Source organism: Palaemon carinicauda, chromosome 15 (genome assembly GCF_036898095.1).
Source record: "Palaemon carinicauda isolate YSFRI2023 chromosome 15, ASM3689809v2, whole genome shotgun sequence".
In the NCBI taxonomy this organism is placed as follows: domain Eukaryota; kingdom Metazoa; phylum Arthropoda; class Malacostraca; order Decapoda; family Palaemonidae; genus Palaemon; species Palaemon carinicauda.
Genome location: NC_090739.1, coordinates 33,931,879 through 33,954,378, shown reverse-complemented (window position 1 = coordinate 33,954,378; position 22,500 = coordinate 33,931,879). Strand labels below are relative to the sequence as shown.

The 22,500-nt window shown below is 32.3% G+C and overlaps 1 protein-coding gene and 1 long non-coding RNA gene across 3 annotated transcripts in view; one reads left to right on the top strand and one right to left on the bottom strand.

Annotated features, from left to right (window-relative positions):
• The window catches only part of LOC137654260 (uncharacterized), a 12,997-nt gene extending 490 nt beyond the window's left edge, over positions 1-12,507 (bottom strand). Inside the window, exons 1-6 of the mRNA XM_068387887.1 lie at positions 12,412-12,507; positions 4,931-5,178; positions 1,719-1,841; positions 1,231-1,288; positions 780-813; positions 197-369 (exon numbers count right to left, since the gene is read on the bottom strand). Coding sequence (XP_068243988.1) covers positions 197-369; positions 780-813; positions 1,231-1,288; positions 1,719-1,841; positions 4,931-5,176 — 634 coding nt within the window. The 5' untranslated portion in view covers positions 5,177-5,178; positions 12,412-12,507. The remainder of the gene's footprint in view (positions 1-196; positions 370-779; positions 814-1,230; positions 1,289-1,718; positions 1,842-4,930; positions 5,179-12,411) is intronic.
• Positions 1-22,500, top strand: part of LOC137654261 (uncharacterized) — a 281,869-nt gene that overhangs the window by 65,800 nt on the left and 193,569 nt on the right. The gene's annotated exons all lie outside the window — the stretch shown is intronic.

Genomic DNA, 22,500 nt, shown 5'->3' with positions numbered 1-22,500 from the left:
TGATTTCAAAACTCTCTCTCTCTCTCTCTCTCTCTCTCTCTCTCTCTCTCTCTCTCTCTCTCTCTCTCTCTCTCTCTCTCTCTCTCTCTCTCTCTCTCTCTCTCTCTCTCAGAAACAGAACATTCTTAGGGTGAAAATATCTTATAAAATATTCTCTTAACCCCTTTCTTTTTCTCTGACAAACGACAAAGCTTACCCGGCTCTCCACGCAGCCTCAGGGTCACTAGGCCCGGATCGTATTTGGCAGCCAAGTCTCCTCCATCCAGCTGGCAGTCCCTCCTTGCATCATGCCAAGTCTTGGTGTCGGAGAAGACAAACTTCAAGCAGCTTTCACCAACGGGTTCGTAAAAAAGGTCACATTCTGAAGAAAAAAATATAAACAGAAGGATGGGTCTTCCTCCTTCCTCCACGAGACTTAGGAAAAATCATGAATTGATTTTCTTACAATTGGATCATTTTAAGTCTTTGATTGAAAAAGGAAATGTTATCCTGAGGAGTTTATTCCTCGACTATTATAGACATGGACGTGGGCCTTTGTTTGTGGAAATGGATTATTATTTTATCTGTAAATGGCCTATGTTTGATGCCATAAAGAGCATTCTTTACACGTCTAAAAAGTTGATTAAATTTGTGTAATATAAGAAATCTTGATAACTACGTTAAATTCTAGATTATTGTTTGCCCCCCAGAAGTAGGTCACAAAGCCAGTGAAGTCTTAACAATAATAACAACAATACATAATAAATGAATATATACACGAGGGAACTTACCGCTTGCTATCGATCACTACGGGTTGGGGACGTGGGGTAGTACCTGAAGATATAAACAACCTAAGTAATTGAGATAAAATATGATTGATGAGTATGAATAAAACAGGTGGTCGTCAAAATTCCTACGAAGTTGTCTCTTATGAATAGTTCTAGTGGTAAATTATTTGAGTTTATGATTTAGCTTCATATTGAAGGTACTTCGAGATATTACAAAGGGCTCAAGAAAATTAAAATACGACTGAAAAAAAAATATAGGATGTTTATTCTCACCTTTATTTTGACAATAATATGCTATTTGAACATTTCTTTTATTATCGTCATCAAATTTATTTTAGTAATAGCTATAATATTTCCTCGATTATATCCTTATTCTGCTCTATTTTTATACAAGTTTTCTTCTTAGTCAGTATTATTGAAAGTTTAAACAGCTAATTTTAGCTTTAGCGTCTTTTATACTCACTTGTTACAGGTTCGCTTGAATTCAGATTTTGAGTCACCTGGTCCTGTAGGTTATTTACCTGTTGAAGAAATAAAATTGAGAGAAACAGCTCCATCAAACCAATATTTTACTCAATATTAAATGTTCCGTAGTATATATTTTTTTTTTTTCGTTTTATGAGACCAATTACTAAACCAAACAATGATTCAATCAAAGAATTTTTTTTTCTTTTTTTTTTATTGCACTTCAAAATACGTAACAAAAGAGTTTTCATAAATTAAATATAGAAATAGTGCTGCACCAGAACATTTTTTTTATATACAAAACCTGCACTTCAAAATAGGTAACAAAAGAGTTTTCATAAATTAAATATAGAAATAGTGCTGCACCAGAACGTGCAGGCGTTATATTGAGAGAGAGAGAGAGAGAGAGAGAGAGAGTGAGAGAGAGAGAGAGAGAGGAGAGAGAGAGAGAGAGAGAGAGAGAGAGAGCGAATGTCTTTCACATACCTGGTGCTGTAGGTGATACACCTGATCCTTGTACTCCTGCAATTTATACCTCTCGTTCTGCAATTCCCATTCCAATTGGGTGATTGTTTTGACCAGGTACTCCATTTGCATCCTTGTTATGTTCTGTAATTAACGTAATGCGAAAAAAAGGTTGATAGGAAATCTTGGTTATGCATGACGAATGATACCAGAATGTATTGTTCGGAAGATGGATCATGTGCCGGGTACCTATTTGGTATGGTTATCGATATAACAATAGCAATTATTATTATTATTATTATTATTATTATTATTATTATTATTATTATTATTATTATTATTATTATTATTATAGAAATAAGATGAAGACGCCATTACTAGTCCAAAATAAATTTCTTTAATATTTAATCCACGGTGTTGAATTTATATAGATGCATATATTTTGAAACTGATAGAATAGTGATAATTCTATATCACAATGATCACAACAACAACAATAATAATGAGAATGCCACTCAGCAGTTGAATATTGTAAGATTCTCTGGATGTGGTGAATAAAAAACTAATTTGTTTAGCGAAGGCAACAAGAAGTTTGTTTCTTCTTCTTTTTTCTCTTCATTTTATCATCATTATACAATTATTTTAATTCATATTGTTATTATCCTAGCTAATTTATCAGTTTTTATAAAGTTCTACGTATATGTAATAGATATTGAGATGCTACCGCTAGCGAGATATGGGATCCTTTGATTGGCCAGACAGTAGGCTACTACATTGGATCCTTCTCTCTGGTTATGGTTCATTTTCCCGTTTGCCTTCACACACACACACACACACACACGCACACACACACACACCGAATAGTCTGGCCTATTCTTTACATATTCTCTGTCCTCACAACACCTGACAACACTAAGATTAACAAACAATTCTTCTTCACTCAAGGGGTTACTGCACTGTAATTGTTCAGTGCCCCCTTTTTTTTTGTTAAGGTTTAAAGAGACTCTTTAGCTATGGTCAGCAGCTCTTCTATGAAAAAGACATTCCAAAATCAAACCATTGTTTTCTAGTGTTGGATAGTGCCATAGCCTCTGTATCATGGTCTTCCACTGTCTTGGGTTAGAGTTATTTTGCTTGAGGGTACACTTGGGCACCACTATTCTATCTAATTTCTCTTACTCTTGTTTTAAAGTTTTTTATACTTATATAAGAGATTTTTATTTTTATTGTTGTCACTATTCTTGAAATATTCTATTTTTCCTTGTTTCCTTTCCTCACTGGGCAATTTTCCCTGTTGGAGCCCTTGGGCTTATAGCATTCTGGTTTTCCAACTAGGGTTGTAGCTTTGTAATTATTAATAATAATAATAATAATAATAATAGAGAGTAACGATGGTGCTGAAAATATATCCAGAGTTTGGGTAGGGGCTTCTAAGATATATCAATTAATCCATAGATTTATAAAACTAAATGAACTTTATCGTAACACCTTCGTAATACAAAATACGAGTAATTTAGATATATAAAAACTTGAGAATCGATAAAACTGTGGACGGGTGGATATAAGAAGAATGAATTAATGAGAGATTTCCGCCTTTTGTTCAGTACCCTAAAAATATTGCCTACTGATGGTGTTTTTAGATTATTTTGTTTTAGGCGTTACTTCATCAAATGTATTCTGTACACTTTATTTTGTATATATATATTTATTTTATAATTTTCTGTAATTGAATTATACTTTTATCTACTGACTATGAAGTACAGTATTTCGCAGTTTAACCTTAGTGATAATGTTAGGTATTTTAAAAGATTTTTTCATGGACAAATAAAACTGATTTTTTTTTGGATTTGACATTATTAGTCGTATAGATACGAAAAAGAGCTGGAAGGTAAATTCTTGTAAAAATAAATTGTTTAGCAAAAACTATACTGACAGGTATTCTTTTATCTTTCGGTTTTTTTTTTCTGAATATTAGGAGAGACAGGTATTAAGTGTTTTAAAAAATGCATATTTCTTAAATTCTTCGTAATAATGTATATTTTCCTAAGATAATATTTGGAATTCTTATTGGCAAAAAATTCCTTTTAGAATAGAAATATTGGGTGTATGCTTCGTAAGAAATAATAATGATTTAGAAATAAATGAAAAATTAGCGCCAAAGCGTTGTCACTTCCCCATGACTAAAAAAAAAAAAAAAAAAGAAAAAAAAATACATAGAAATAGCTGATTATTTTATCCTTAAGAGAGGATTTCCCAATCTTTTTTGGCGTGTCATACCTTCTTCGCTTTTTCATTACCGGAAATAAACAAAAAGAACGAAATCAAAGTGCTTCCTGTCGGAAATTAATGTTCTCGGAGCACCTTTCGTCCAATAAAACCCCACTTTTTTTTTTCTTCCCCGGTTGCCTCTTTTTTTTTTTTATTTATCATCATTAAATTCGAATAAATTGGTATTTTAATGTTGTAACGATGTCACTTTGAGTTATATTATTAGTAGGATATACGGTAAGAAAGGTACAAAAGTTTTTTTTTTCTGTTTCCAAATGAAAATTTATAAGCTGTGAGCATATACAGCCTATAGACCCTGATGTGGAGAACGTCAGTGGTTGCAACAGTCGTAAGTGGTATACATTATATTATTTTATTTAGTTTTTTTTTTCATTGAACTTATATTGAAATGTGTTTTAACAAGAAAAGGTACAATAAAGGTATTTATATATAATTGCAGTTTCTTGTATAGTGTTTTTCACAGTAAATGCACCCTAATTTGATATCTTTATTTTCATCTCAATACTGGAAAGAATTGTTGTAAACATTTAGATCTATTAGTTTTCCAAAATAAAGGTAGGATTTATATTTCCTCTCTTACCTTCTTGTAAGAATTTGTAATTTACGTAAGTGGAGGAAAATGAAGTTATATTAATATTCGTCTTTTCCACTTAATTTTCGTAAATAAAGAATATTCTTTCGCCTGTAAAAATACATCAAACTTTCATCTTTCCCGCCTGTGGGAAAAGTAATTTTTTATCCAAAGAAATGGGAAATAGAGCGGCCTTCTTTTCTAGTTTCCCCTCACCTCCGTGAAAGAAGCCAACTTCAAGCGTTTACCTTCCCCATTTTGAATCGTGAAAGTCTGCTTTAAATGTTTACCTCTCCTTGCCTTCGTAGAAATCGATTTTACCCCCAAACAAATGGAAAATAAAGCTTTAGAGGTTTAGTTCCTCCCACTTTACCTTCGTGTCTGATGCTACATCCGTCACTTTGTTGAGGATCTGCCTTTGGGTTGACAGAAGATTCATCAGAAGCGATTCTGTTAAGGTGAATTGGTCACTCGATGTCTTTGTCCCTTCCACGACCCTACGCTCCACTACGTCCTTCACAGGCGCTGGTGACGTCATTTTAGCACACGTCCCGGCGTGGAGGATGAACAACAGCCAAGTCGCCTTTAAGGCCCGTGTCTTCATGTGGCCTGTCATCATATCTGTTATCAAAATTAGATGGTTATCAATGGAAAACATCTGGTGTCTTAAATCTATTCAAAATCATAACAGGGTGAGAAACTTTGAAGCATGGAAATGGTATCAGTTGGCGAAACGGGTTTCAGTTCTTGTTAAGGGAAGACACAAAAATGGGCATGACTTGAATCCACTTCGGCTGGATGTGCCAGAGGGCAGTAGCAGAATTAACAAGTCTTGGCAATCTAAAATGCAATTTTGTGAAAGGAGAAATGCATATGATTTCATAGGGATGTTTTCAGTAAATTGATCAATTCTTTATACAATACTAAAATGGTTTTGTCAGTATATAAGGATTAACACATTGATATTGCTTGTATATATATATATATATATATATATATATATATATATATATATATATGTATATATATATATATATATATATATATATATATATATATATATATATATATATATATTTATATGTATATACATATAAGTAACATATATATATATATATATATATATATATATATATATATATATATATATATATATATTATATATATATATATATATATATATATAGAAAACCTATATATGTATATATGTATATAATATATATATATATATATATATATATATATATATATATATATATATATATATATAGAAAACCTATATATGTATATATGTATATAATATATATATATATATATATATATATATATATATATATATATATATATATATATATATATATATATATATATATATATATATAGAAAACCTATATATGTATATATGTATATAATATATATATATATATATATATATATATATATATATATATATATATATATATATATATATATATATATATGTATATATATATATATATATATATATATATATATATATATATATAAATATAAAACATGTATATACAGTATACACTATATATATTTATGTATATGTAATATAATATAATATAATAAAATATATATGCATCTATATATATACAGTATATATATATATATATATATATATATATATATATATATATATATATATATATGTATGTATATATATATGTGTATGTATATATATATATATATATATATATATATATATATATATATATATATATATATATATATATATATATATATATACTGTGTGTTTTAGTTTATGTTGAATTGATTAATAAACAATTGTTTGGAAATTTTTTAAATATTGTTATTTTTATAGTTTATTGCTGTTAGACGATAGTACAGGGTTTCAGATTAATTGGCACAGTTGCCAAGGAGTTGATGCGTTAAGAGGAAAAAAACCGGATGAAATATTCACATTTATAGTAATTAAACTCTGAAATCTGAATATATAAAATCGGTTACATATGTGAATTGAGATGGATTATTCAGTATAGGAATTCCACAAACCATGAAGGTCTTGAATACGTTAGTTTTCATTTGAGTAAATTGGAATCCCCCTATCTGAAGGTGACCCCTGAAGCTTATTATATGTTACAAAAACTCGTGTCATTGACGTCGGGCGAAAACGGCAAAAAGACAAAAATACATTTTGCTGTTCTTACTTGGAATTACATTTCCATTTATATTTAAGCACCAAGCAGTCAGGTTATTTACCTTTGATGTAATAATTAGGCCAAATCGAATATTTCACGATAGTTCCACTGTAATTAAAACTACAATTGAGTTTCGAAGAAATTTCTTTAAAGCATGTGAGTTGGTATTACGGGGCCGTCAAGAAGTTTTCGATAAAGTAAAATGTGTCTCTGTTTATTTGTGTCTTATATAGACGAGGATATTTCTATTGGAATAATTAAAGAAACCATCAGCAACAACTAGATTCTAGAGAAGGTTTTAAAAAAGAATGTGTATTTACTTGGATTGCTTCGGGTTTATTTTACATTAAAGGATAATCCATCCTATTTTTGTTTTGGTTCTTCAGATTATCTTTTGAGAGAGAGAGAGAGAGAGAGAGAGAGAGAGAGAGAGAGAGAGAGAGAGAGAGAGAGAGAGAGAGACCTTTTCAGTTTGTGCATGATAAAACCATAATACAAAACCTGATGAATAAACGTATTTTTTTCCATTATGAGCTCTTTCTAACTTCCGATATTTCTTTCTAGGTACTAATTGCACAAAATAAGTTATAAAATTACTTTAGGGAATGTAAAACTCTCTCTCTCTCTCTCTCTCTCTCTCTCTCTCTCTCTCTCTCTCTCTCTCTCTCTCTCTCTCTCTCTCTCTTCCCAAATACCCTTTACACTCATGCACCTTCAGCGTAATTTCCGGCATTCAAGATGATTTAAAAATTCTTATCGGATTCTGTTCGGTAAGGGGACTCATATTTATTGGGATATAATTTTGTTTGATAAATGTTGTATTTATGGCTTTTATACTGAACAGTTTATTGTTTTCTATCGTAATTTAGTTTTGTTTATTTTTACGTATAGGATTTTAATTTTGTAATCAACACACACACCTCTTGTAAGAAAGAATAAAAACTTCCTGTTTCGGTTTATTAATGAGTTATTAAACTCCATTTATGTTTATCAAATCCTTTTGATGGAAATCCGACCAGAAGATAGCCAACTTGTCTCCGAGCAGCTCTAGAGTACTCTGACATGGTCATCTACTATATGTCATTATATGGTAGTGTACCTGTCTCATTGAAAATGACAGCACCATTCGAAGGTAACTCTAAAGTATTTCTATTACTAAAGGGCAATTAGACACCTTAAAAAAGAAGTTCATCAACATTCTCTCTCTCTCTCTCTCTCTCTCTCTCTCTCTCTCTCTCTCTCTCTCTCTCTCTCTCTCTCTCTCTCTCTCTCTCTCTCTCTCTCTATATATATATATATATATATATATATATATATATATATATATATACCTCAAGAAAGGAAGTTGTCTCTCTCTCTCTCTCTATACCTCAAGATTGGAAGCTCTCTCTCTCTCTCTCTCTCTCTCTCTCTCTCTCTCTCTCTCTCTCTCTCTCTCTCTCTCTCTCTCAATTTAATGCTTAGTTAGTTAGAAACAAAATGGAAAACCTTCAGGGTAATGATAGCTAGTGAAAAACTAGATGTCATAGGCATTACCGAGACCTGGATTCAAGCAAAAAAACAAAGGATTTTATCGGAGAAAACCAAATCCCAGGTTTCAGGCTTTTCAAGAAGATCGCCTTACCAAAAACAGGTGAAGGGGTAATGCTCTTATGTTAAAAACACTTAAACCCAATAGCAATTAAATTAGAAATCGAATATGAAGCGATACGTGCAAATATTAACACCAGAGGAAAACATATCCATCTAGTAATATACAGTATAGACCACCACATCAATCGCAAGAACAGGACGAAGAGCTGTATAGGCAGCTTGGACAAGAATTGAACAATAAGCTGGCCATCTTAATGGGAGAATTCAATGCAGCAATAAAGTGGGACACTATGAATTTTACATCATACTCAGAGGGAGACAGACTACTAGAATTTGTTAACAATGAATCCCTCCATTATTGGGTCGATAAACCAACTAGGGGAACAACATACTAGATATTGTGCTAACAACAGAAGAAAATTTAGTATACAGTGTCCAAGTAGGCGAAAATATTGGCAAAAGTGACCACAGAATAGTTAAGTTTTAGGTAAATATTCCTCATCTAGAAGAAAGGAGAATTATAAAAAAGCTAAACTATAGTCAGGGTAACTCGATACAACTAAAGGAATACACCAAGAATTTACTCGTAGAATACGACGGAACAGGGAACATAGGTACAAATTGGGACTCCTTGTAGGAAAAAGGACCAAAAAAATGTACATCGCATAGAAAAATTTTACCAAATGGAACTCCACAACCCAAATGGTTCAACAGAGAAATAGCCAATGTAATAAGAAGCAGAGACAATAATAAATCAGTGGGTCCACAGCCGTCAATTCGTGAAATTTCCAAGTACAAAAAGTTAGGCTGAAATGTGGATAAACTAGTTAGAAATGCAGATCAACGAAGAGAAAAGAGTTGCTTCAACTAGTAAAGAAAACCCGAAAGAAATTTCTGTTTATGTATACAGTAGAAAACCAATAAAAACAATACTAGCCCATTAAGAAACACAGAGGGTAAATTTATAAAAAATGATTTGGAAAAATTCGAACTGATGAATTCATATTTCACAACCGTATTCACTAGGGAAGAATCAACGACCCTCCCTGAACCAGCTATCAAATATGAAGGGCCACAACCATTAAACAGAATCACCTTTACAATGGAAGATGTCAGAAAGAAAATAAATAGACTTAGTAAGGCCAAGGCACCAGGCCCAGATGATATTAATCCAGGAGAAATTATAGAACTAGAAGAAGAGATAACCCCACATTTTAACAAAATGTTCCGAAAGACAGCTAACGAAAGAAAGGCACCAAAAGGATGGAAACTAGCAATGTTCCTCCAATCTACAAGAGGGAACCAAAAGAGGAACCTGATAACTACAGACCTGTGTGTCTAACTTCAGTGACTTGCAATATTTTTTTTAATCAATTATATTAGATTCAGTAGAAGAACATATAGAGGAAAATTCTTCTGATAGATAGCCAACATGATTTTAGACAAAATAGATCCTGTGTGACAAATCTACTGGAATTTTTCCACAACATGTTTAGCATTTATGACAAAAGCAGGGCAATAGACACCGTATACCCAGACTTTCAAAAGACTTTTGACAAGTCCCTCATTAAAGATTAATGGTTAAAATTAAAGGACTAGGCATCATTGACGAGCCAGCAGAATGGATCTAAATTGGCTACCAAATAAAAAACAGAGTTGTAATCAATGGAGAAGCTTAAGAATGGGCAGCGGTGACAAGCAGTGTACCTCAAGGATCGGTCATTGGCCTGTTACTATTTCTGACTTATATTAACGACATAGATTTAGGATTAACTATAGTAGAATAGCCAAATATGCCGATGATACTGAACTAGGCATAAATGCTGCGAACCCAGATGTAGAAACCAAAAGAGAGGATCTAATCAAATTAGGAGAATGGTCTAGAAAATGGCAAATGGCTTTCAGCTGTGAGAAATCCAAAGTCATGCACATAGGTTATAATAACTCATTGCTGGGTAATTAAATAGATAGTGTGGACCAGGAGGAATATCTCGGCATTATTATTAGCAAAGGTTAGAAGTTAACCAAACAGCATAAGAGCTGAAAAGAAAGCACAAAAACTAATAGGTTACATAAAAAGACAATTCAAATACAGACACTATACTACAGCTGTACACATCTCTAGTAAGACCCCATCTAGAATACGGTGTCCAATTCTGGGCTCCGAGCATTCAGAAGGACATCAATAGACTGGAATCAGTACGAGGTAGGGTCACCAAACTAGTTCCAACACTAAGACAATTTGGATATAGACGGAGGCTGGAATGGTTGAACTTATTTGATATACAAACTCGACAACTAACGAGACAGTTAATAGAGGCACTAAAATTCTTGAAGGAATAACAAATGTAGATTACAACAATCTGTTTACGCCTAGCACAAATCAGTCCAGAGTTACGGATACAAATTAATTGAAGAGATACACCACTCAATGTGGTAATTTCTTTATATACAAAATAGCAAGTACATAGAAGAGACTTCCAGAGGATGTAGTAAGCAGTAACACGGTAAACGAGTTCAAGAATAATTTAGACAAGATCATAAAAATTCTCGAAACGTTCAAACCAAATTGCTCTACCCAAGGGCAAATGGAGTCTCCCTGGATGGATTAAAATGACTTTGTGACATCCAAAATCCTGCCCCCCCCCCTCTCTCTCTCTCTCTCTCTCTCTCTCTCTCTCTCTCTCTCTCTCTCTCTCTCTCTCTCTCTCTCTCTCTCTCTCTCTCTCTCTCTCTCATTTCATAGTACATATATTGATTCCAACATGTTAATGAAATGGTGTATAAGTTTTTTCTTTTTCTGATTGATGTCTTATCAACTTTTGAATCTTAGGCTTTCAACATCATTGTTTCCCATATGTGTAGATGCAAGTCGTGTAATACTTTTATCGATTTAATTTTTAATTTATTCATTTAATGTTAATGTCTTGAAAGTTTGTCGTTTTATAGTAAACCTAGTGCAAATTAGTGTAAAGTTTGATATAAGCCCCTGCACCAGACAATTAACATATATATCTCAATTTGCTAATCAGAATTCTTATGTGAAATATTTCTTACTTAGAAAAGACAAGTAGAAAAAAGTTCTTGCAACTAGTATTTATAAATAAATGAAGGATAAGAAAGTTTATAGTAACATTGATTAGCCTCTCGGTATCATGCACTTTTAGTCATATTTTAGTATTTCAGTGTCAGTTTATTATCATCTGTAACAACGTTTCCCACAGATATTCTTTTGTGTCATATTTTAGATCAAATTAATCAATGAATCTTTTTATTCCTGTATTTTGATTAATAGGTAAAAACTCCACTTCCAGCGGAACTAGTTGAAATTTTTAAAGACTACAGTATTTAAATTATGAGACTATTATCCAAATTAAATTTTATGCTAATGATGTGAATAAACCTCCTACTTCGATTTGCTTACCATTTAAATAGATGCAAGAAACTTGGTTAGTAATTTCCTAGAATGTTTACTCCGTCGAAGGGACTAATTTCCCAAGTGTGCGGTTTGTAACAGTTTCTTTCTTCTTTCCTATATGTCGTGGCATTCTTTCCAGTATTCTGGTTTCCTTAGCTAATCCTTGGCCTTTTACATCCTAGGCAATGGTCTTATTTTCGTGACAAAGACGACACCATTTTTTTTCATTACTCTATTTTTATTTTCCTCTGTATAATCATGACTCGACACCATACTTTGATTGTCAGTATACTTAACCTATGTGGTTAATATACTAGAGCTAATTTTTCCTCAATTGCAAAATGGTTACTTTTAAAAGTATATATTCATAAAGTAAGATTAACATTACTGTGTACCTGCATACGCTAAGGAGAGAGAAAGAGAGAAAAAAATGATACTAGATAAAATTACCAGGGTCAGTAGGCAATAAAAGTACTAAGCAATTCTTGATGGTATTATTGCTGAACAGTTTAATCTCATTTAGTATTAAGAACCCGCCGTCGATCACTATTTATTTGACCCCAGCTTGTTACACTACATCCACCAATAAATAGTATGAAGTCCTGTATAACTCAAACTTTTAGGAAATATACGATGCTTTTTGTAACAGAAACTAACCTTGATGATATCCAGATATCTCGGGTCGAAAGACGATCCCCGACCGGTGCAAAATCCTCGGAAGGACTGATGACCATCATCTCGTCCTTCGGTCCCAAACCTTTTGTGGTTGCGATCAAGCTGCCCTGCGGACTGTAATACCTCCGAGGTAGAACAAACCACATTTTCGTGATTGGACCTTGTCTTTTTTTATACTTGTCTTTCCCTATTTTTTCATATCAATTCCGATACCTAGGTGTCATTATAGTGTGTTCTCTGGTGAACCAGGATTCCTGCAGACTCATCAAGAGGAGTCATCGACTGCGGTTAGATGGAGGTTGGGAGTTACAGGTCCCGAACATAATGGTTAGTGTGGTTGATTGGATTTGCTTTGAACATTATTTGGAAACACGCAAGTTATTTGTGACAGTTCTTGTGCATGCACGCACAGTCTTAAGTTTAGATACATACGGTCTCTACGGTAAATGCTTTTGTCCATCTCCACATCTTTTGCTCCCTCCAAGATTTATGTATTTTCCATTGGCAACTGGTTGAACTGACCAGTACTTGTCTCTTTTCTTTTGAGAAACAGTGTTTTGCCACACACACGTACACACATAATTATGTACGTATATAAAAATTCTACTGTGTTTTTCATATTTAGTAACTGTATAGAAGATGGTACGGGCACAGTTGCCAAGAAAGCTCTCCTGAACTAGTGGTTAATTTTGATTGCATTATATATTTCTATTACTTTTTTCCTGCTTCCTCTTATAAGTTACTAGCCTTACGCTGCCTTTGAGGCATACCAGTTCTTCGTTTTTATATGCATTTTCTTTTTTTATTCCTCTTGTCATCTGCACTGAACGACAATCATATGGACTTAGAACAGGTTCGCCCAAACTTCTTGCGTGCAGTCAGTGGTGCCGTTGTACTCTGGTCTTGAATAGAATATAATAGAAACACCTTTCTAGCAAATATAAACGAGTTATGTTTTTCTCTTTCATAGAATTTTGTTCTTCCCCAAAAAGATGAAAACCTATAAGAAACATTACTATGTGCTACTTACTGTCATATTCTTTCCATTTAAGGTAATCAAACTTGCGAACTTACTAATCTGCTATATGCCGTATTTTAGTGTCCCATTAATTTTAAAAGATATAATCACACTTAAAAAGTTTCCCTTATCATTTAGAGCCCATTTATCCCGAGCAGTCATTATGCGTCGAACATCCAATTTCTTCGGCTTCGGTGGATTTATTCCAATTTCACGTATTTGGTGGTCGTAAATTCAGAATGGGTTCGACATGCTTGACTGCACTGTAATTAAGGCACCGAACCTGTATAACAGTGAAGGCCTGTTTGTGTGCGTTTGTGTGTGTGCGATCTGCAAAAGCTCAAGTCTTCCACGTCGCTTAACGACAACGTTTAAAATTATTGTTATTTATTTGATTTTGGAGGGAGCTTTAGTGTAATGCGATATTCTTGTTGAGGGAGGAGGAAAAATACGTGCAATTTTGGATTCAAAAGAAATTAAAGTCCGCACGGGTAATTTCATAAAATAGATTCTATTAGTATTTACTTTATTTCCGATTCTTTGATCCCTTGAAAATATTTTGTGGTTACTGAAGAAAACTGTTTAAAGTTTCTCAAAGGAAGTTCTGTGTAGCATATTTTATGGATGCATTATGGTGTCGTATGGAAAATAATAGTTTCTTTGAAAAAATAGTGAATATTTTGTTGTCGAGAGATACGTTTTTTATTCTTTTCAAAAGGTCATGACCTTGTTAGACATGAAAATTTATAAAGGTAACAAACCAAATCTCATTAGTTGTACAATGGTGATTATTTGAAGTCATAAAACGGGTACACCATTCTTTCAGTTTCTACCCGTAGGAATTTTTTTTCCAAACTTACGCCCTCAAGAAGCCAGCCTATCGCATCCTTCGTGATTAAGAGCCACCCACTTTCTTTCTTTGCCCTTTGCTCTTTTTGTTATCGTTTTTGGTCTGGTTTAGATTTTAGCTAATTATTAAAAGAACTTTCTGTGTACTGTTCTGTGTGGTTTTGGAATGTTACAAAATTTTTCATTGTAGGAGCGTGTGTGAGAACACGAGAACACCAATTTGTAAACTATGTTTGTCCACATTTCAATGGCTTACCTTCGTCGGAATAAAGATACGCTGAAATATGATAGAAGCAAGTAATGTTTGAAAGAGTTCCTTCTGGTTGCAACATCTTCAAGATCTTCATAAGGATGTATGGAAAAAAAAGAAAAAAAGGAATTGCAGTGAATTCCTAAGCTTCTTTGAAAAGTAAAATACCTATTTTTAGTTAGAGCTTTAGCTGAAAACCTGCAATAGTGAAGTAAAGAAAATAGGACCAGTTAGCTGCATGATTATTATTATTATTATTATTATTATTATTATTATTATTATTACTTGCTAAGCTACAACTCTAGTTGGAAAAGCAGTATGCTATAAGCCCAGGGGTTCCAACAGGGAAAATAGCCCAGTGAGGAAAGGAAACAACGAAAATAAAATTTTTAAGAAGAGTAACAACACTAAAATAAATATCTCCTATATAAACTATGAAAAACGTGAGCAAAACAAAAGGAAGAGAAACAAGGCATAACACCGTGCCCGAGTGTACCCTCAAGCAAGAGAACTCTAACCCAAGGAAGTGGAAGAATGGCACTACCCAAGACTAAAGAATAATGGTTTGATTTTGGAGTATCCTTCTCCTAGAAGAGCTGTTTACCATAGCTAAAGAGTCTCTTCTGCCCTTAACAAGAGGAAAGTGGCCAGTGAACAATTACAGTAAAGTAAACCCTTGGATGATGAAGAATTGTTTGGTAATTTCAGTGTTGTCAGGTGTATGAGGACAGAGGAGAATATGAAAAGAATAGGCCAGACTATTCGGTGTATGTATAGGCAAAGGGAAAGTGAACCATAACTAGAGAGAAGGACCCAATGTAATATTGCCTGGCCAGTCAAAGGACCCCCATAGGTATATGGAGTTTAACTGGTCAATGGTGTACTTCAGTTTGGTTAAGTCTTCCCATGATCGAATGGTGGTTGTTTTCTGTCTTTCAACCCAAACACCATCACATAGTGTGGTTGATTAAGTTTATTTTAGCCCTTTCATCAATAAAAAAGGATATACCAATTTTCAAATGAATGTAAATAAGAGTGGGATCGCTGTACCATCGGCCAGGACTGATTAGGAATACTTTACTCTCCATTATCAAAAAACTTATTTTAGGAACGTATAAGCCCCGAGGTCGATATCAAATTATGATGTACATTTCTGATTTCAGAGAGTAGTTATTTTTTTTCCTCAGATAATTTCTTGAACCATGTGAGTTTTTTTTCGGAATTGTAAATGAACGTAGCATTTATGATTGCCCATTATAAATAAGGGAAAGGGTACATATTGATTTCAAGTGTCCACAAGAAATCCAAGTGATTTTAACTTAGAAAATATCATATGACACATTTGAGGAAACGGATCTTTCTTTTGCGATCTAATGAAAAATATATAAAAACACCACCTGAATATACATTGAGAAAAAAGGACGATATTGAAAGAGAACGGAATAAAAGAACAACGCGTTGGGTAAAGCAATTTGTTGGAAACCCGGTGATTGATAGGAAACAAGCGGAGTTCTTTTATGGCCCCGTCTCTTGTGTCCTCTTTCGCTGTCAAGAGCTGAAAGCATAGTGGGCAAGGGGCTGGGGGGACTCTTCATAGGGAAGGAGATACGGAATCAAAGGGTTGTTAGGGGGGGGGGGTTGATAGGGAAGCGAAGGGTTGCTGTTGGTGCTCTTGGTGAGTGGAAATCCGGGGAAGGGGGAGGGGTTGTTTTGGTGTGTCGAAGATGCATTTTGAATATAAAAGCCTCTGGTTCTTATCCGTTGACTCAATTTAAACTTGTCGAAAGAAGGCCCGTAAAAGTTGTCGCGGTGGCAGGAGATTCCTTTTCATTTCTGTCGACGGCAGCGAAAGTTGATTTGTGGACCAGATGACGTTCTTTCGGTTTGAGCAAACAAACAAACAACAAACGTACACACGCACACACATACATATATATATACATATATATATATATGTATATGTATATATAAATATATATATATATATATATATATATATATATATATATATATATATATATATATATATGTATATATATATATATATATATATATATATATATATATATATATATATATATATATGTATATATATATGTATATATATATATATATATATATATATATATATATATATATATATATATATATATATATATATATATATATATATGTATATATATGCATCGTGGATTGGCAAAGGAAGGAAATTCTGGTTGTTGGTTGCATCTGCCTGCCCTGTCAACATGTATTTGCGTTGGGCTGCAACTCGAGTAAGTCCTCTGGAAAACTTTTCGAGGATGTGCTCGAAACATGAATTGAATGGTAAGTAGCTCGCATACGTCCATGTGAATGAAGAGGCTTGGCTCAAACACTCTTGCATATGTGTCTAAGACAAGTCTATACACTTATTTATATTAGCTTTTGCCTGCTGTTTCATGCAGAATATACTTGAAGAAGATCTGTAGAGTGTTCATATTCCATACGTATTCATTACAGGGCAAGCACACATCGACCGTTTTTATACAAACTTTTTTGCCTACTTGTTGTATATAATATCCGATTTAAGATAATGCTTCATTTATATGTAAGTTTTTTGCTTTATGTCAAGACACACATACTGTATATATATATATATATATATATATATATATATATATATATATATATATATATATATATATATATATATATATATATATATATATATATATTATTACAGTATATGCGTGTGTGTGTGTACAATATATGTGTATACATATATAGTATTATTTTTATTCATAGACATCCACCCACACATACATACATGTATGCATGTAATTCGTGACAGTTCTTCACAATTTGTACTTCACATTCTTCATAAAGGTTTGCAAAGCTTTTTAATCAGTTATGATGATAGCTCTTTATTCACAAATATTCCTCTTTCAGAAATCAAACTTGTAACCCAACCAGACGTCTTTATTTCATGAAATTAGAGTCGACTCCTTACTAGAAATTACTCGAGCTTTTTTTAACAGATAGTTTGGTTTTTATTATAAGTTGATGGTATGACGATAGGTTCTCTCTTAGGACTCACTTTTGCTTATATAATTACGTGGCACCTTGATAAAACTATTCATAGACCAACGCCCCGAATCTTTTATACCCCAATATTACAGACGGTATGCTGACGCTACCTTTGTTCTTTTTTAAAGAAAGATACCATGTTACTTTGTTGTTAAAATAAATAGATTCTTTTCATCCAAATATCAAGTTTACTGGGAAAGTAGCTTATGGTAATCAACTTTCATTTTTGGACATTTTGATTTCTCGTCGTGATGGGTCTTCCAATACTGGAATCTTTAGAAAGAACACTTTCCGAACTCGGAATAGATTTTAGAATTTTTCAATCACTGTCCGTTTTCTTTTATACTAAATTTTTATTACAAATCTGTCATCTGATTGGCATAGGTTACATAACGAAATTTAATTTCTAAAATCATATTTTATTAATATATTTTATCCATTCCATCTTTTTGAAAAGTGACCAAAGATTTTTTTAGATAATGTATTCAGACCAAGGTCTACTGCATTTAATGTTTCAAAGAAGATAATGTATGTCTCATTATCACTTTTATGTAATTAAAAAAAGAATTCACTGTAAACTTAAAATATCACTTAGTGACTTATAACCCTTTATAAATCATAATTTATTGTAAGAGTTCATTGATCATAGGAAGCATGTTCAAATTTTAGACACTCTTCCGGAACTGATGTGGTTCTCAATTGTTTATTTGTATAATTGTCCCAAATGTATTTTGGGAACTTATTGGTTGTTCCAACCGTCTCTTGAGTGTCCGCATTAATCATGGCTACACATTGATTCCCATAGAGATGTCAGTCATTTTACTTGATGCGCACTAAATAAAAAGGAATTTTCCTCCGTTCGCAATCATGCTTATGCATTCAAACAAACCGTCAACTATTTTTATTTTGAAATAAACCAGTCACTTAAACAGCTATTCTTTACCTTCCTTCAAGTTTCTTTTTCATTTACCAATTATCCCCGTCTTTGTCACTCGGCTAGCTTTGTTCCTTTATGTACTGTATTGCTTCATAGTTAATTCCCCATTTTGTTCAGTGTAATCAATCTGTCATTGGACCATCCTTAATTTGTAATTTTCAGTCTATTACTATACTTTACTAATTAGGTTCCATGCTTATGTTTTGATATTTTCTATTTTTTTTTTTTATTTTTCCCCCTTGAGCTGTGTACACTTGTATTTTTGGTTGGTTGTTTTGTTCTACTGTAGTTCTTATATCAACCCTTTTGTCTTAGTTTATTGTAAATCATATAGTTTTATTTGTTCATGCTATCTTTCTTGTACCGTTAGATTTAGTTTTGAATATTTCATCAATCAATGTGTATCACTGTTTATAATCATAGGCTAGATGATTTTCGTAAAGCTTGATGGTCTCCTAGACCTAGATGAATGTAGCCCAAAATGCTGTGCAATATATTATAGATAGGCATAAAGATAAGCGCAGTTAAGTGATGCAAGACTGGAAATGGCTAATGTAAGGCTAAGAATGCTTGTGAAATTGACTGGTGTGAATCTAAGAGAAGGAAATGAGGTAGTTGAAGAAAGGAAAAGCCCTACGAGTTGACTGATAACAAGCCAGACGCTGTGGTACAGTCTTGATATTGTGATTGAGTGGTCGTCTAGGGTTTGTAAGGTATGTCTGGATGAGGGAAAGATTCCAAATGAATAGATGAGTGATAATTTCACCTTTTTTACTAAAATAAAAGTAATAATGCCGACGCTAAAAGTAAACGGGGCACACCGTTTCCTTGTAAACCAGGGAAGTTCCATTAGTGGATATTGCTTGAAAGAGTAAGACAGTTTACAGAAGAACTGATAGTAGAAGAGCATTGAGGTTTTAAAAAAGGAAGGGCGATTGGTGGTAGAATATTTTTAATGAACCTTTTATGTGATAAGTTTGAAATCAGAGAAAGTTGCATATGTGATGCATGGTCTAAGAAAAGCTTATGATAAAACGAATAGAGGGGCAGCATAGAAGGTGCTGAGAATATATGGTATAGAATCTGTACCATATATTCTCAGCACCATCCATCTATACTATAGATGGATGGTTGAGAGCAGTTTAAGTTTTTATAATGAGAGCTATGCAGGAAAGTGGCTGGTTTAGTATGAAAGCTGTTGAGAGACAGCGGTAGTAGGTCTCCATGGCCATTTAACATCTTTATGGATGGAGTGAGGAAAAAGTCAGAGAGAAATGTGAAAAAAGGTTCAAAGCTGAAGGTTAAGAAAATGTGAGGTGAATAGAATGTGGAATGGATGATGTTTGTAGATGATAATATGATGATATGAGATTCTAAATGTAAATGATAGAAAATAGCCAAAAGATTTTTATTCTGTTTGCAAGAGTTTAGAGTAATGCGAGCAGGTGTAAGTTTGTTGTGATACATGAAAAGCAGAAACACTAAGCAATAAATGTTAATATGGATGGTGGAAGGACAGAACTATTTGAGTCACAATAGCTGAAGACGGAACGTACCAGGGTGTGTGCAAATGATTGGAATGAAAGCTGTAATATCTGCGGAAGCCATAATGGCATGAAGGAAGAGATGGCAGAGCCATCTATTTTTTTTATAAAAGTCGAGTATGGAGATTAATTTTGATTGGTGAAAAAGTGCTGGTTTTAGGAAGAGTTGTTTGTATAATTATTTTTCCGTGCATAAGAAGAACTGACAGGCTACGAAACGGAGGCCACGCAAAAGGGGTTAAAATATTATTGTTGATGAAATGAAGGAGCATAATATTTTGGGACTGATTAGTCATGTGGAAATATATGTGGATGATAAGTCGGCGAGGAGTATAATTCTGAAGTATAAGAGAGTAAGAAGTGAGGAAAACCTTTAGTATCCAGGGAGTGTGAGAATTAAAGAAAACTAGAGGGCATTTAAGTAAGAGTTCATCAAATTGGTCGTGAGTAATATATATATATATATATATATATATATATATATATATATATATATATATATATATATACAGTATATATATGTATATATATACTGTATATATATACAGTATATATATATATACAGTATATATATATATATATATATATATATATATATATATATATATATATATATACTGTATATATATACAGTATATATATACATATATATATACTGTATATATATATATATATATATATATATATATATATATATATACAGTATATATATATGTATATATATACTGTATATATATACAGTATATATATATATATATATATATATATATATATATATATATATATATATATATATAATGTGTATATATATATATATATATACATATATATGTATATATATATATATATATATATATATATATATATATATATATATATATATATATATATATAAATTTATGTAATGGTGGTTTATCTACTATTCGCCAATTGAAGTATTTATGTGGCAATGACTCGTGTTTTTTCTGATGCCTTTCCTTGTTATGGGAAACTTTTTGATGTTGAATATTATATATATATATATATATATATATATATATATTTATATATATATTATTTATACATGCATACATATATATATATATATATATATATATATATATATATATATATATATATATATTTATATATATATTATTTATACATGCATACATATATATATATATATATATATATATATATATATATATATATATATATATATATATAATCATGAGCATTTACTAGTTACTGTAGTACAAAGGCCTCAGACGTATCGTTCCACTTGTGTCTGTTTATGGTCTTCCTTTGCCAGTCCACACCCGAAAACTTACTTAGTTCGTTATTCCATCGTCTTCTTTTCCTTCTCTTGCTTCTTTTGTAATCTTTAGGGACTCATTGTTATTATTAATGTCCATCTATTATCTGTCATTCTTAATATATGTCCTACACATGTCCATTCCTTTTTCTTACATGTTAGAATATCCTCTACTTTAGTTTGCTCTCATATCCATTAGCTCTTTTTCTGTCTCTTTAGTGTTATTCTCTTCATTATTCTTTCCATAGTTTTTTGAGTTGTAAATAGCTTATGTTCTGAGGCTTAAGTAAGGCTGCAAGTTTCTGATGCATAAGTCGATACTGTTAGAACATCTGGTTAAATACTTTTTTTTCATGGAGAAAGTGGTATTTCACGTTTAATAATCTCATTTTGTTTACCAAAACCCTCCATGCTTATCCCTCTTTTAATTTCGGTCTAGTGTCCTAGGGAAACACCACTTACTGTGACCTAAGTATGCAAATTCAGTTGCAATATCTAGAGGTTTTCCATAACTCCTATTTGTTGTCTGCATTTTCATTGAACATTAGCTTAGCTTTACTCATATTAATTTTCAGTCTTACATTTTTGCATTCTCTTCAAATCTTCTATCATCTTTTGTAATTCATCCCATGATTCACTAAACACAGTTGTGTCATCTGCAAATCTGAATTTGTTAAGGTATTCCCCATTAATGTTAATTTCTTGATTTTTACAATCTATATTTTTATAAACTATTTTTATGTATGCTGTGAATACTTTAGGAGGGATGGCGTTTCCCTGTCTAACTCCTTTCTCAATCGGAATTTTCTCACTATCTTTAAGTAGTTTCAGGATTGCTCTACTTCCTGTATAGATATCTTCAAATGTTTTAACATAAGATTCATCTATTCCTTGTTTTTGATGGGGTTTCATTACTCCTGAGCTTTTCACAAAATCAAAAGCTTTCTCATAACCTATAAATGCTACACGTGGTTTGGCATACTCTGTAGGTTTTTCAATTAGTTGGTTAATTACATGTATATGGACAGTTGGTGAATACCTACTTCTAAAGCCTCTCTGCTCTCTTGGTTAATTAAAGTCTAGTTGTCTTTCTATTCGACCTAATATAAT